This window comes from Plecotus auritus (genome assembly GCF_963455305.1).
Source record: "Plecotus auritus genome assembly, chromosome: 8".
Taxonomy (NCBI): Eukaryota; Metazoa; Chordata; class Mammalia; order Chiroptera; family Vespertilionidae; genus Plecotus; species Plecotus auritus.
In genome coordinates, this window is record NC_137782.1 from 97,033,811 (window position 1) to 97,047,782 (window position 13,972).

General features: G+C 54.3%; 1 protein-coding gene across 3 annotated transcripts in view; it reads left to right on the forward strand.

Moving 5' to 3' along the window:
* Nucleotides 1-13,972, forward strand: part of CDH4 (cadherin 4) — a 402,200-nt gene that overhangs the window by 248,368 nt on the left and 139,860 nt on the right. For all 3 annotated transcript variants that reach the window (XM_080686973.1, XM_080686975.1, XM_080686974.1), the window contains one exon: nt 3,963-4,189. In XM_080686973.1, the coding sequence (XP_080543099.1) occupies nt 3,963-4,189 (227 nt within the window). The remainder of the gene's footprint in view (nt 1-3,962; nt 4,190-13,972) is intronic.

Below are 13,972 nucleotides of genomic sequence, written 5' to 3' on the forward strand. Positions count from 1 at the left end.
CATGGCCTCAGGAGCCACCAGTAAAGTGAAATCCCAAGCGAGCGGGGCTGAGTTTTCTGGTGCTCAGCCCTCCCCTCGCCGTGCAGCCAGCTGGAGGGCTTCCTGGGCAGTCAGTCCTCGCTTGCACTTCCGGAACAGCCTTTGAGACAGAGAGGATGCTGCACAGAGCGGAGTCTGGCCCGCGTGCAGGCACAGCGCAGGAGCGGGCACTGGCGGGCACTGAATGGAGCGGCTGCCACTCTTCCCTGGGCATCTTCCCAGGACAGATCCCAGGCCTGGAAATGGAGTCTGTCCTGTCCACACAGTGCTGCGTGGGCTGCAGCGCCCACCCTGAGAGTTCCTGATTCTGCACCTGGGCTCCCAGTGAGGTAAGGGGTGGGATCCCAGCAGGTTGGAGCCCCACATGCCTACTGACCCCGCACACCCGCAGGGCCCCTATCCCCGACCCAGGCACTCCCAGACTTGTCAGGGTCCCTCTAGGTGACCCCATAGAAGCCAGGGTGGTCCAGCCATCCAAGTTGTCCTGCCCCAGTTACCTCCCACCCCAGCCTCCACTCTGTCTTCCCAGGTAGACCCAGAGCTGGCACCAGGGGGCCACACGTTTGTGGAATGAATCACCGTGTGTGACCTTGGGCAAGTGCCTCATCATCCTCAGATGGGTGAAGAACATGCCAGCCAGAGGGTGAAGGAGGCAGGCTGGCATCTGTCCAGTGTCTATCCTGTGCCAGTGCCCCCACCCTCTGCTTCTCCACATGACAGGACAGGGACCCTGCTCAGAGCGGCCACTGCTTGTCAGTCATAGACTTGGGGTTCAAGCCCCATCCCAAAGGGGCCGGGCTCATGTGGGTGTGGCTACAATGCACACCCCCACCATGCACACCACTGCACGCGGTCCCCACAGGGCACGCGGTCCCCACAGGGCACACCCCCCCCCCCCACCATGCACATGGGGCACACGGTCCCCACGGGGCACGCTGGCAAGGACGGCACCCTGGCGTTGACCATCGGCTGGTGTCTGCGACGCAGGGGACAGTCATATGCTCCCCCACCCCTCCCCGCCTCCTCTGGCAGCAGTGCTGACTCTTGTGCGAGGGCCCGTGCACCTGCCCTCCTCCCCCAGCGCTGGTTGTCCAGGTGCCTGGCCACCACCAGGCGGGAGACAGAGGCAGGGGGCTGGACTGTGTGTGTTTCAACTTTGGCTTTAACTTCTCTCAGGGCATCTCCGGTCTCTTGTCGAGTTTGTTTAACACTAATGGAAGGGGTTAGCACACCGCAGTGATGCGCACAGCAGTCGGGCTATGGATAGGAGCGTCAGGGGATCCTGAGTGGGGTCCAAGACGGAGGAGGCACCCCTCCAAGCAGGTCTCCATCCGTGGAGCCCAAAACGGCTGTGACCTTCGTGTGCACCCCCACAGCTGATTTCTCCCCAGGAAACAACGTCCTGCCTCACAGTTAGTGCTGGGTCCCAGGTCCTGGAGGGCCCAGGGTCGCAGGCAACCCCCCACATGGGGACCGTGCGGCCATGGAGGCCTGGGAATCGCAGCCTCTGTGAGTGGACAGTTATCCCCCAGGGTCAGATTTCTCTAAGCAGTGGCAGGAAGTCCCCCAAGAGGACCTAGATGCCACATCGCTAGGCATCCGAGGGTCGCCTTGCCCCTCCCAGAGAACCAGCCTCACAGGGCAGGCCAGGGTTCCAATCCCGCTGCCTCCTCTTGCTGGCTGCCAGAAGGCGTGAGGTGTCTGTGAGCCTGTTTCTTCAGCTACAAAATGGGACAACGCCACCTGCCAACTGTGCCACTTGTCGGACTCGAGCACTGGAGTGCTGGGCATGGGAAAACGAGGCACTTCCCTGAGCGACCTAATGTGAACTAGGTTAGATGTGTAACTCCGAATTTAAATCAGAATACAAGTTTTTCCGTATTTGATGGTTTTATATAAGACATTGAGGGAAACACTTTCTAGAGATGCCACTGGATTTTAAATTTCTCCTTAAGACTAAGAGAGAAATTAGATCAAAGACAAATACAAATATAAGGTTCCGACCCATCGTACAGAGCAGATCACCCAAGTCGTGGTCACACAGAAGCTGGACGCTGGGGCTTCAGGTTGTCACGAGGCCCCTGCGTTTTCATGGCTGAACGGGTTTTAGTGAGACATAGACTGGAAGGGCGCTAACATTTAAGACCCACAGATCATGTGAGCACCCCGCGTGGGAGCCCTTGATTGACCCACAGGGGTGGTGTCCTGGAGGTTGAACATGGCAGCCGTTTCTGGTGGCATCATCTCCAGCATCCCAAGAGTCCCCGACCCACAGAGGACGTCGTCATCTGAAAAGCCCGCTCCTGCGGCAGCACCCGCCCGGCTGGGGCCGCGCCAGCTGCGCTGCTCGAAACACACTGCGGTGTGCTAACCCCTTCCATTGCGCCAGCACAATCCGGGCCTGTTTTTTCAACAGGATGCAGCGCCTGAATCCCCAGGGATGCGAACCCCCGGGCTGTGCAAGCCCATTAGTGTTGTTAGAAACCTGCTTTTGGAGAACAAAGGTGCTTATTTATGCATCTAGGGCTAATCTCTCAGCAATCATGGAACTGTCATTTTTGTTTGTGTCACCACTGACGGATTCAGTGTTTGCTGCTGATTTTAATTTGTTTGCATTGAGCAGTGGTGCTCTAACGCAGTTCGGAATTTTCCTATCACATGAAAACAAGGCCATTGCCCCTCGATGAAAGGGACAATTCCACAGAGCCACGGCCACTCACAACCCCTTGTCTGCCCGGGGTCTCCACATGTGGGCTCTCTTGGGCCAGACGAGGAAGCAACACCTGGTTTCATCCCTTTTAAAAACGTTTTTATATTCAACCCACAAGTGGGAGGTGCAGGTAATGGGCGCTGGGGAAGGGGAATGATTTTGATAAGAGGGAACGCCCGTTTATTATTTCTGAGCAGGTGACAGTAAACTGGTGAGCATGGAGGGAAAACACTGCATCAGTGTAACCGTGAGGAGCTTTTAGTTTCTAGAATAAATAGCAATTAAATCATGTAAGCAGTGACAGTGAAATTGCTTCAAAAACCAATCCTCCCACTGTAATTGCTGAGGGACCCACATTTTTATAAATACGAGGTAACTTTAACCATCGCTTTTATCAGCAGAATGTGGCTCGGGCTGTGGGTACCTCGTAGTTGACAGACGCGAGGAGGCGAGGAGGCTTGCGGGTAGGATGCACGTGCAGGTCCAGCATGCGGCTCCCAGGTGTCTCCGCGCGGAGCACAACGGCCTGTGACACAGTCATTGGGGCTGGCAATCCGGTGCCTAATGAACGTTTGGGAAGCAAACATCATGCCTGCCTGGCAGTGGGGGTAGACTAGCTGCCTGCACTCCACAGCCAGGTCACCAACAAAGCACCGGGCTGCCCCGAGGTTGCTGCCAGCCGCCGGCCTGGTGGGCAGTTCGCAGGCACCAGGTTTGTGTCCAGAATAAAACAGACCTGAGGACGCAGCAGGTGCAAGCCCTGCTCAGAGCTGCTCTTCTCCGTCCCGCACTTGGCTGTCTTGGGGTGGAAAATGTCCATTCGGGACTTCAAAGCCTGTGGGCACAGTTTGCCTGTGGTGGGCGAGAGGGTCGTGCTTCAGGTGGACAACACCCAGCACCCAGACTCCAAGATGCCTGCAGGAGTGCAGCACAGCTGTCCTAGCTGTCGCGAGAGCGTGGCACAGCTGTCCTTGGTCTCAGAAAGCCCTCCACTGGTTTTTAGTTACTTTTTCTGAGGCCTCTTTGTGTTCCCCAGGCGGGGAGAGAAAACCCCAGACCTGACTCAAAACATCCCTGTCATGGCTAATTCCCGGCTGTCCTTAGGAACCAGAAAGGAAACCATGTGACCACTGCCTGCCCTTTCCCCTCCCCCACCACCCACTCCCACCCGCACCCACTCCGGGTCCTGACCCTTCTCTTCCTCCTCTTGCAGTCAAGTTCAGCAACTGTCTAGGGACCAAGGGGACGCAGTATGAGACCAGCAGCATGGACTTCAAAGTCGGTGCAGACGGGACGATCTTCGCTGCCCGGGAGCTGTGGATCCCCTCTGAGGAGGTGGCCTTCACTGTGACTGCGTGGGACCGCCATATTGCCCAGCGATGGGACACCGCAGTGCGACTGCTGGTGGCTCAGACCTCGGCCCCACTCTCTGGACACAAGGTAATGTGGGCCGCCGCCGCGGGCATGGTGAATGCCCTTTCTCCTTAGGTCCCCGTACCCCTGCAAAGGCCCCGGAAGACAGGCCAACCCCTCAGTGGGCTGGGACAGCCGGAGGGGGCCCTTAGAAGACGGGGGGGGAGGGGGGAGCAAGGAGGACAGAAAGAGGGAGAGGACAGGGAGGGAGGCAGGGAGGAGACAGAGGAAAAGACAGATGGAGCAACATTAACCACCCTCCCTGACTTCACTTCTCCCAACTTGCCTGCAGGGCCTGTCTCTATAGGTTGGAGTGCGGTGAATTCACCCTCCCCCATTCCTAAAAGATTTCTCTCATTGCTACATTGCCCAGCAACCCATGGTCAATCCCCAAAAGCCTCAATGTTAGGTTTCATGTGTCCAAGGGGGCTGGGTCTTAGTCCTTTTCTGCCTGTCCCATGTTCAGCTGCTGCATCTGCCTTGGGTGTGGGGGCTGCGGGACCAGCAGGGAAATCCCAGCCCAGCTGCTCATGGCCACCTGCCCCAGGGATAACTGGTGGGGGGAGAAAGTATGAGAAGCCCCTGATAGTGAGGCCTGTGCAGTCATCATGTCATCGGGACTGCATGTGTGGCTCGTTAGCAAAGGGAAGCATACAGGTGAAGCAGCACAAGGTGACCTTGGATGGCGTTCACAGCTCCCTCAGAAGAGGGCCTGTGGGCAGTAAAGGGTTAAACCAAGCTGACCAGAACCTTTTCTAACGATTTGCCCAAAACCTTATGCAAACCTGTTGTCTGAACCTCATTGGGACAGTCTGCAAGTTTCCCCAAATCTCTTGGCCAAGGAACCCTTTTCATGGAATTTTTTGCAAGAGAGCTGTTCCAGGGAACCCACTTTAGGAAAATGGGGATCTGCATCTTGTTTTTAGAGGTGGTTGCAAAAGAGAATGTGGTGACTCAGGTGATAGCGTTTTCATTGGTGAGCTGACCCCACTGGGAAGGACACCTCGAGCGCCTTGGACCAGGTATCAAATCACAGTTCTCACAGCGGTGTCCCCAAGGCAAGGGCCTCGTCCTGTGGTGATGAAAACCAGGTCAGAGGACTAGTTTTTCATCTCTCCTGAGTGGTTATCACAAGCATGTCCTGAAGAAAAGGCAATGAGCAAGGCAAGCCTGGGGCAGCCCTGGGGCGCTGTCCCACGTGGGGCCCCTCCCTGCAAGTGGCGGGGACAAGGGCTGAAGGACAGGGAAGCGGTAGTAAGCCGCCATCCCTGACTCTGGTGCAGACCCTGTGTGCCTCCTGAGCAAAGAGTAGGCTCCTTTAGACTTCAGATAAAAGGCACTAATTGAAAACATGCCTCTTGTTAGGCATGTTAATGAAGAGGCTCTGATGCAGTCAGCCCCCTGCTCCTCCGTGGAAGGTGGTTGCAATTAGACAGTCCCCATAGGAGTGCACCACCAACCCCAGGTTGGTCAGGCTCGGAGCGTCTGTGGGGCTGCACACCCACGTGTGTGAACTGTGACCATAAGAGATGGCGGGCAGTCTGCACTCACCGACCGGGCCTGGTTCCAGTCTCATCACCTGCATGGCTTCCTTTTTCCTCTTACTCTGAACCCAAAGCAGCCTGGCCTGACTGCCAGGATGTCACATAGACCCTGCTCTATGTGGCATCGTCTCTCCTAACCCACACGTGTCCACAGTGAGCACTGTCATTATTGGACAAACTGAGCCATGTGACTGCAACCCCTTTGCTACATGGGAGAACAATGTTCTAGAGAGGAGTGAAAAGTGACTGTTAGGGCAGCTGAGCCCCATGGTGGAGGGGCCTGGCTGTCTGGCTGTGGGTTGGAACCAGGGCTTCTCCAACTTACTAGCTGACAAGGCAGAAAAATCATATCTAAACATTGATGTCAAGAAATTATGAAAAGTAGAAAGAAGGAAACAGAAAAACCAAGAGGAGAAAATATATAGACAGAATCAACAGACAAAACCTGGCTCTATAAAATACTAAGCCAAGCCCTGGCCAGGTGGCTCAGTTGTTTGGAGCATTGTCCCATACACCAAAGGTTGCAGTTTCAATCCCCAGTCAGGGCACATGCCCAGATTGAGGGCTGATTTCCAGTCAGAGCACATACAACTGATCAATGTTTCTCTCTCGCATCGATGTTTCTCTCTCCCTTCCTCTCTCTCTACAAAAATAAAAAAAGCATATTCTCAAGGGAGGATTACAGTAAAATAAACTACTAACCAATCTGGTTGTATAAGAAAAAAGAAATTGCAAATTATCCTAATCAGGAATGAAAAGAGGGTGTCGTGACCAATGTCATACACTAAAAAGAGCATTTGATGGTATTATGTATGATCTATGCCAACCTATTTGAAAACACACATGAAACGGATTACATCCTATATAATAAAAGCCTAATATGCAAATTGTCCCTTCAACTGGGAGTTCTACCAAGGGACAGGGCTGGCCCGCCAACCACTCATGGCCCCTCCCCCGGCCAGCCCAGCCCGATGGGCCCCAATCAGGGCGGGCCGCCGTACCGCACCCGTGCACGAATTCGTTCGCTGGGCCTCTAGTTCTAGAAATATACAGCTCACAAAAACTAGCATGAGAAGGAAATCTGCACTGTTTTATTATTCCAAACAAAATTTAAATTAAAATCCTTAACATAAAGAAATGACCACATCATCATGGCTCCACTGGTAAGTTCTACCCAAGCCTTAGGAGCAATTGAAATTAACCCTGTACACATCGTCCAGAGAGCTAAGCAAAAGGAGTCATTCCCCAAACAAGCAAGCGCCATGTCCAAATCACCACAAGCTCTCCTCAGAGCCAGCAAGAGCTGTGTCCAGAACCAGCCAAAACCTTGAAAGAACAGCAGGGAGGTCATTATAGGCCAGCCTGCTCACAGTAGATGGGAAAAAAATACCTAAACAAAATATTAGCAAATGAATCCAGCCATGTATACACAAAATAAGCCAGGGCCACACCAGTGTGTCCAAGAAAGCAAGGTTGTTTAACATGTGAAAGTTAGTCCGTGTAATTCAACACAGAGTAAAGTGCATAGTGATTGTAAAATTTCACCTTCATTCAGGATGAAAATATTCAGCCAATTAGGGGGGAAAAGGACTGTCCTTAATCCTGTAAAGGGTGTCTACGAAAAGCAGACAGCAAACCTCCAGTCTACTTTGGAATACCCAAAGCCTTCCTTGACATTGGAAAGAGGACAAGGTCATTCCTACATCACATGCTGGGGGTTCAAGCCAAGGTTAGGCAAGAAAAGGAGGTCCAAATAAATAGAACTGACATTTGTAGCTGATATGATGTGACTGAAGATCTGGAAGAATCTGTAGGTAGCACGCTGCAGTTAATGAGTGAGGGTAGCAAGGATGGAAAAGCCATCCTCCCTCTACAGACCGGAATAAATCATCAGAAAATGAAATTGGAACCGGATACAAGTTACGATAGTATGGAAATGATCACAAAATTAGAAGTAAGCTTAAAACTGTCCAAGACCCTTCCCCATTATTGAGAACAATTAAAGAACCCTTTAAAGGGAGGGGTGTGCTACTTGGCAGGTTTTGTGTTGTGGGAATGCCAATTCTACCCAAAGGTTTCTGCAGACTCAGCACATTCCCAGCATGGTTTTTGCTTGTTCGTAGGAGGTTAACAAGCTAACTTTACATTTTTTTAAACGGAGTGCAAAGGCCAAGAATGGCCTAGAATAACAGGAACACGGGACTTGGACATCAAGACACACTAGTAGACCCAGCCAAGCTTCTCGGCCTCAGTGCTGTTGGCATTTGGGCCTGTCCTGCACTCTAGGGTATTGTCCTGCCCTGTAGGGTGCTGTCCTGCCCTGTAGGGTGCTGTCCCGCCCTGTAGGGTGCTGTCCCAACCTATAGGGTGCTGTTCTGCCCTGTAGGGTGTTGTCCTGCCCTGTAGGGTGTTGTCTCGCACTGTAGGGTGCTGTCCCGCACTGTAGGGTGCTGTCCCTCCCTGTAGGGTGCTGTTCTGCCCTGTAGGGTGCTCTCCTGTACTGTAGGGTGTTGTCCTGCACTGTAGGGTGCTGTTCTGCCCTGTAGGGTGCTGTCCTGCACTGCAGGGTGTTGTCCTGCACTGCAGGGTGCTGTCCTGCCCTGTAGGGTGCTGTTCTGCCCTGTAGGGTGTTGTCCTGCCCTGTAGGGTGCTGTCCTGCCCTGTAGGGTGCTCTCCTGTACTGTAGGGTGTTGTCCTGCCCTGTAGGGTGCTGTCCTGCCCTGTAGGGTGCTGTCCTGCACTGTAGGATGTTGTCCTGCCCTGTAGGGTGTTGCCAGCAACCCTGGCCTCCACCCCCTGGTGCCAGGAGCACCCACACCAACCCAATATGCAGCCAGTGCAATCTCCAGTCATTGATTGCAGGGTTGCCCCATGCGGCGGAACCACTGAACTGTAAGAGCTAAAATGGTACGGTTTGGGCGCGAAGAGGGTAAGAGGGACAAATGGAACAGAATAGCAATCCCGGAAAAAGGTGTTTAAACTTTCAAAAGATCATCTTCATAGAGGCATCCCTTTTATACAGTAAGATTCACCCACTTCACATAGACAATTTGGCAAATTCTGTCAAACGCACATGATGAAGACCCTTGGTTTTTGTAAGAGTACCAGAGGCCAGCCAGCCACAGGGCAGGCCAGCTCGGACCTGCCGCCCGCCTTTCAGTGGCCTGGCAAGCTAAGAATGGTTCCTATGATTTAAATGGTTGTAAAAGTGTTGTATTAATAGCCTTGGTTTCGCTCCTTGGCCCCCAGTGCCTAAAATCTTAACTCTCTGGCCCTTTAACAAAATGTTTGCCAAGCCCTACTTGGAATAGGGAGGGAGGGCTGTCTTTTCAATAGCGATGCTGGGCCCGTGGCGCCTCCCACGCCACACCCTGCCACCAGCTTCGTGGGCTGTGAATCTACATGAGCAAGACAAGGCAAGACGACTAGCAGAGCATGTGAGGAGGGTGTCGTGGAGCCGCCTTCTCGCACCTCTGCTCACCAAAGCAACCACTTAAGAAAGTGGAAAGTTGAGCCTGGGGATGGGAGAGGATATTTGTAACCTGACAACTAAGGACTCATATTCGGGGTGCACAGAGGATGTCAATCATCCGGTGAAGGAGGAGAGCCAGGCTCGGCCAGTGTGGCCACATCAGCCCCGCAGGGCAAGGCAGATCCGGCTCAACACTGAGAGAGAGATAACACCCAACATGGGTGAGGACGGGGGGGCAGTTGAGATGTTCATACACTCACAGTGGGGGTGTATTTTGGTGCAACGTCTTTAGACCCTAATTTAGTGTGTTCACTCAGTTGAACATACACGTACTCGCTTAAAAGGAAACCACTTCCTCTACTCACAGCACATCTGACACCAAAGGGAAGGGTTCTCCGCCTGAGCCATTCTCCAGCTCCACAGACATGGCAGACCCCCAAGTTAGGGGTTCAATCCCAGATCCAAGCAGCAGCAGCAGCATGAGCGAATGTCCTAGACAGGTGTGAGGGGGAGAAGCAGACGCCAGGCAGGAAACGCACACTGTGTAATTGCACCCAAGTGGGTCCAAGTGTGTGACAGTCGGGGCAGAGGTCGCCCATGGGAGGCAGGAAGAGGCAGGCTGGGTGATACCAGAGAACATGAGGCAGGGCTTGGGAGCAGGTGCCTATTCTGTGATCATTTAACTGCTCACTGATGTTTCAAGCACTTGAAGGCAGGTAGTTTATAATTCACCATTTTAACACTGTGTTTTAATGCATGCCAAGGGCTCCCTGGCTGGAATTGGACAAGGTGGGGAGTTCAGAAAGGACACAGTGAGCAAGATTTGTGTCGGCAGAATGTTCTAGAAACAGGGCCTCCTTTAAAGGAGCAGTTTGCAGTGTTGGCAGTCGGGGGGCCCTCTTAGGAAGGGAGCCTGGAAGCGACACTCTGGAGGATGGCGTTTCATTCTCGAAGGTCCAGGCTCCTCCATGCCTGTTGCTCAGTGGCCCTGGGTGGAGCTGGGCAGGCTGACAGCTTTACACTCAAATGAGCTGCCGGAGCCTGCCGGCATCAGTCGAACAGTACCTGCAAGGGGGGGAGAGGATGAGAAAAGACAGACAGAAAACAGAATGGGATCGGGAGGACTGTAGCACTTCGCGCTTACAGTCCCGAGTTTATTTCTCACCATACATTTATACAGGGTCAGTTACATTCCACACAATACATCATTCCTGGTATGTGGTAAACATAATTATACCCCTTTGCTTTAGGTTTCCTACTGATCTTTACACAAAGTTCCTTATCTTGGCTAAGATTCCAATGGCTAAACCTGTACAAACACCTTTGACGCCACCTAAGTTCCTTTCCATGAGATAGTCTAGCTATGCTTCTTGCTTAAGGACAATTATGCTTATAAATCAACTGTGCTTGAAGATTAACTAAGCTCTAGGGGGCAGAATGTGTGATTACTAAACTATTGTGCTAAAGGGTCTCTAAGCCTAAGGGGGGCAGGATGCATGACTAACCTTGGGAACAGGCAGGCCACTTTGTGAAACCTGCCCTCTCAGGACTTTGTCAACTGAGGTCGCTCCCAACAATGAGCCATACGGATTTGGCAGCGTTTCTCCTTCCCATCCTCTCGGCTCCTAGCAGCTGACAGGCGGGCGTTCGGCAGGCAAAGCGCGCTGGGGTCAGGGGAACGTTTGGTGTGTGTAGTCTTGCAGGAAAGCCGATAGCAATTCAATTAGAAAATGCAAATGTGGTCACACACCTCCCTCAGGAGTGCTGAGCACCTCGGGATCCGGGATTCGAGCGATAGCCACCAGTGCTCACTGACGAGGAGCGGCCCCACTTGTCAGCTCGGGTGCTGTGGCACTTGGAAGGGCAATGGGGCCTGTGGGCATAGTTTGCAAAACAGGAACCGTGTTTATGAAGCTAATATTGGGTCTTTTGGCTGCATCAGCATTTATGAGAGACAGCCCAGCGACACCCGTGTCAGACGGCCGTGGCCCGACTGTGTTCTTTCCTCAGGCTTCCTGCCCCCCGGCATGTGGGCTGAGTTGTGTCCCCCTGAAACTCATGTCGGAGCCCTAACCTACAGGCTCCCAGAATGGGTCTGTGTGTCTGTAGGGTGTGCAAATGTCATTAATGAGGGTGAGGGCATCGGGAGCCCGACCTCGCCCGCCTAGCGCCCTTATAACAGGCACACAGGGGGAGAGTGCTGTGTGACAGAGGGGTCGGGCGGTGCTTCTGCAAGCCAAGGGCCCCCGCGGTGACAGGCTGCCATAGCACCTCCAGAGGGGCCTGGAGAGATCTCCTTCCTCCGGAGGACCCTGCCCGCCCGCCCTGGACCCCAGACTTCCAGCCCTCAAAGCTGAGGGTGAATGTCTGCTGTTGAAGCACCCAGTCTGTGGGGCGCGGGGGAGGGCGCTGGCCCCCAGACACTCACACCAGGGTGGGCAAGGTGGGACCTGTGTCTTCCTGCCGAGATGGAGACTCAACCCCAGGAGTGCAGATGCCTCGTCACCCTGAAGGCGGGATGAGTCCCAACCTGGGGGCCCACCCAGCGCCCTAGATGCCCTCAAGGCCTCTTCTTTCAGCTGCTCGGGTCTCCACAGCAGTGAGAACCAGGCTTGCTGAGCCCCGATTCTTTAGCCCCGCGTCCATTAGCCCCCCTCCCGTGGTCTGTGACCCTCAATCCCCATGATCTTCCCTGCCTCCTCCCCACAGTTGTCCCTCCTCCATCCCCGTGAGTGTATCTCCAGGGCCCAGGTTATTTATAAAACAGTGGAAGGGAGGAACTGGTTGAGAATCATTCCTGTGTCCACCCAAGAGATGAGGCTCCAGAGGCCAGGCCTGCCGCGTGCGGATCCCTGAGTGGCCTTCATCCCCGTGAATGCCAGAGGCTGGTGTGCAGCCTGAACCCTAACACACGGGTCCAGAGCTTTCTCCAGGGAGCCACACGGGGCTTGAGTGGCAGGTGTCACCTTGTGGAAGCACCTGAGGTCTCTAGGCGCCACCTGGAAGCAGCGCGCTGGTCCTTCTGTCCTTTCCCAGAGTCAGCCCTGCCCATGCGCTGAGAAACAGCAACTCTGCGGTCGCAGTGTCATGGGCCCGGCATCCACACTCCCGCTCCAGGGACGATGCCAGCTGCCTTGATGAGTGTCAGCCCCTCCCCTCAGACAGTGCCACGCGTGAGACTGCCACAGACCCACTCAACTGCCGTGGGGCCGACACCCATGTCCCATGTACTTTGTGCATTCCTCTGCGGCAAAGACCCGCACAAGCGGCCGGCAGAGCCCACAGCCCTGTCAGTGCCCCCACCCCAAGGTGGGTATTCAACAGATGAACAAAACTCCCCAAAATAATCGCCGCCTTTAACTCTTTGTAGGGGTGAAGGCGGGAGTGACTGTTCTAATCGGGTGACAGCCGCCTCTGCCCTGGGTTTTCTGATGGCGGCCCCGGCCCACGCACCTAAGCTGCTGGAGGCTGCCGCTGTCTGGGGCCGGCAGGAGTCCAGGGTGGAGGTCACACTAAGGCGGTGCTCCAGGCGACAGATGGCCTCACAGGGCGTCTCCTGAAGCTTGACCAGGGCACAGCCAGGCTGAGAAGCAGCGGCAGCATTGCGTCACCAGTCACCTTCCCCAGGCCTGTCCCCGTGGAAGGCACTGCCCAGGGCACTCTCTCAGTGAGACCTGCTCAGACAGGACAAGATGAACGAGCCCTCACAGGTGACTTGCTGCGTCCCAGGGCAGTGTGGGGAGCAAGGGGGTGAGAAAGGGCTGTGTAGGCAGGGAAGCTCCCAAGGATGACAGTGACCGGGGCGGGGGGCGGGGAGGACTGCCTGGACCTGGTTTTCTCTGGTTAGGCCCCAGTCAAACTCTTCCCTTGTCCTGGCTGAGGCCTTCCAGAATCATCTGAGCAGATGGAACTGACCATTTTTCTCACTAATTGACGCCAACATGAACCACTCCATTCATTTCCGCCATTAACAACTCTGGGGAAAGTGACACATTTTGGCTTAACTTACTAATTTAAAGTTTCACTGTGATGTATTTTTTCCTGTACACTGGAAGGTGATTTCACTTCAGATAGTTCTCACTAAACATAATTTCTTGATTCTCTAGAGCAAGTCCTCGACCAGGGCATGGGAAGACATCTGGGCTGTCACCGCAGGGAGAGCAAGGGGTGCTGCTTAACACCCCACAGTGCCCAGAAACCCCCAGACAGTGATCTGACCCAAAGTCAGCTGTGCCGAGGGGTAGACCCTGGTCTACAGTCAGGTGAGGGGCAGCCCAGACACTGGGGGTCTTGGTACAATGGGGAGGTGAGAATGCGGGAGCAAGGCTAGCCACATGGGAGTTACATACACATACATGCATACATATGTGTGCGTGCACATACTGTACATATATGTGCTCATACATACACATCCACACATGCATATGCACACTGGCGTACACATATACACCCTCAGAGCCACAGCCCACGTGCCATACCCACCCTTTCAGCCGAGGGGTAGAGGGGACCCTGGCCCTGGCCCTCTGGGCACCCCATCCCCAGGTGTAAGCGAGGGCGGGCCAGACCCACCTCGCGTGGGTGAGCCTGGTGGGGCAGGAGGGACAGCGGGGCGGAAAGTTAGCACTGAGGTTTTCCTTTCAAGTGGATGATGCGGAAGCGCTCCTGCTACTCCACTCAGGAAACCTTTCTCTGGTTTCTGTGGGAATTTCCAGAAGGACCCTGCCTTCGAAGAGGTCGGAAATGAGGACTAGCGTGGAGCTTGGGGGGAACCACGCTTTCAGCCCCCTAGTGTCA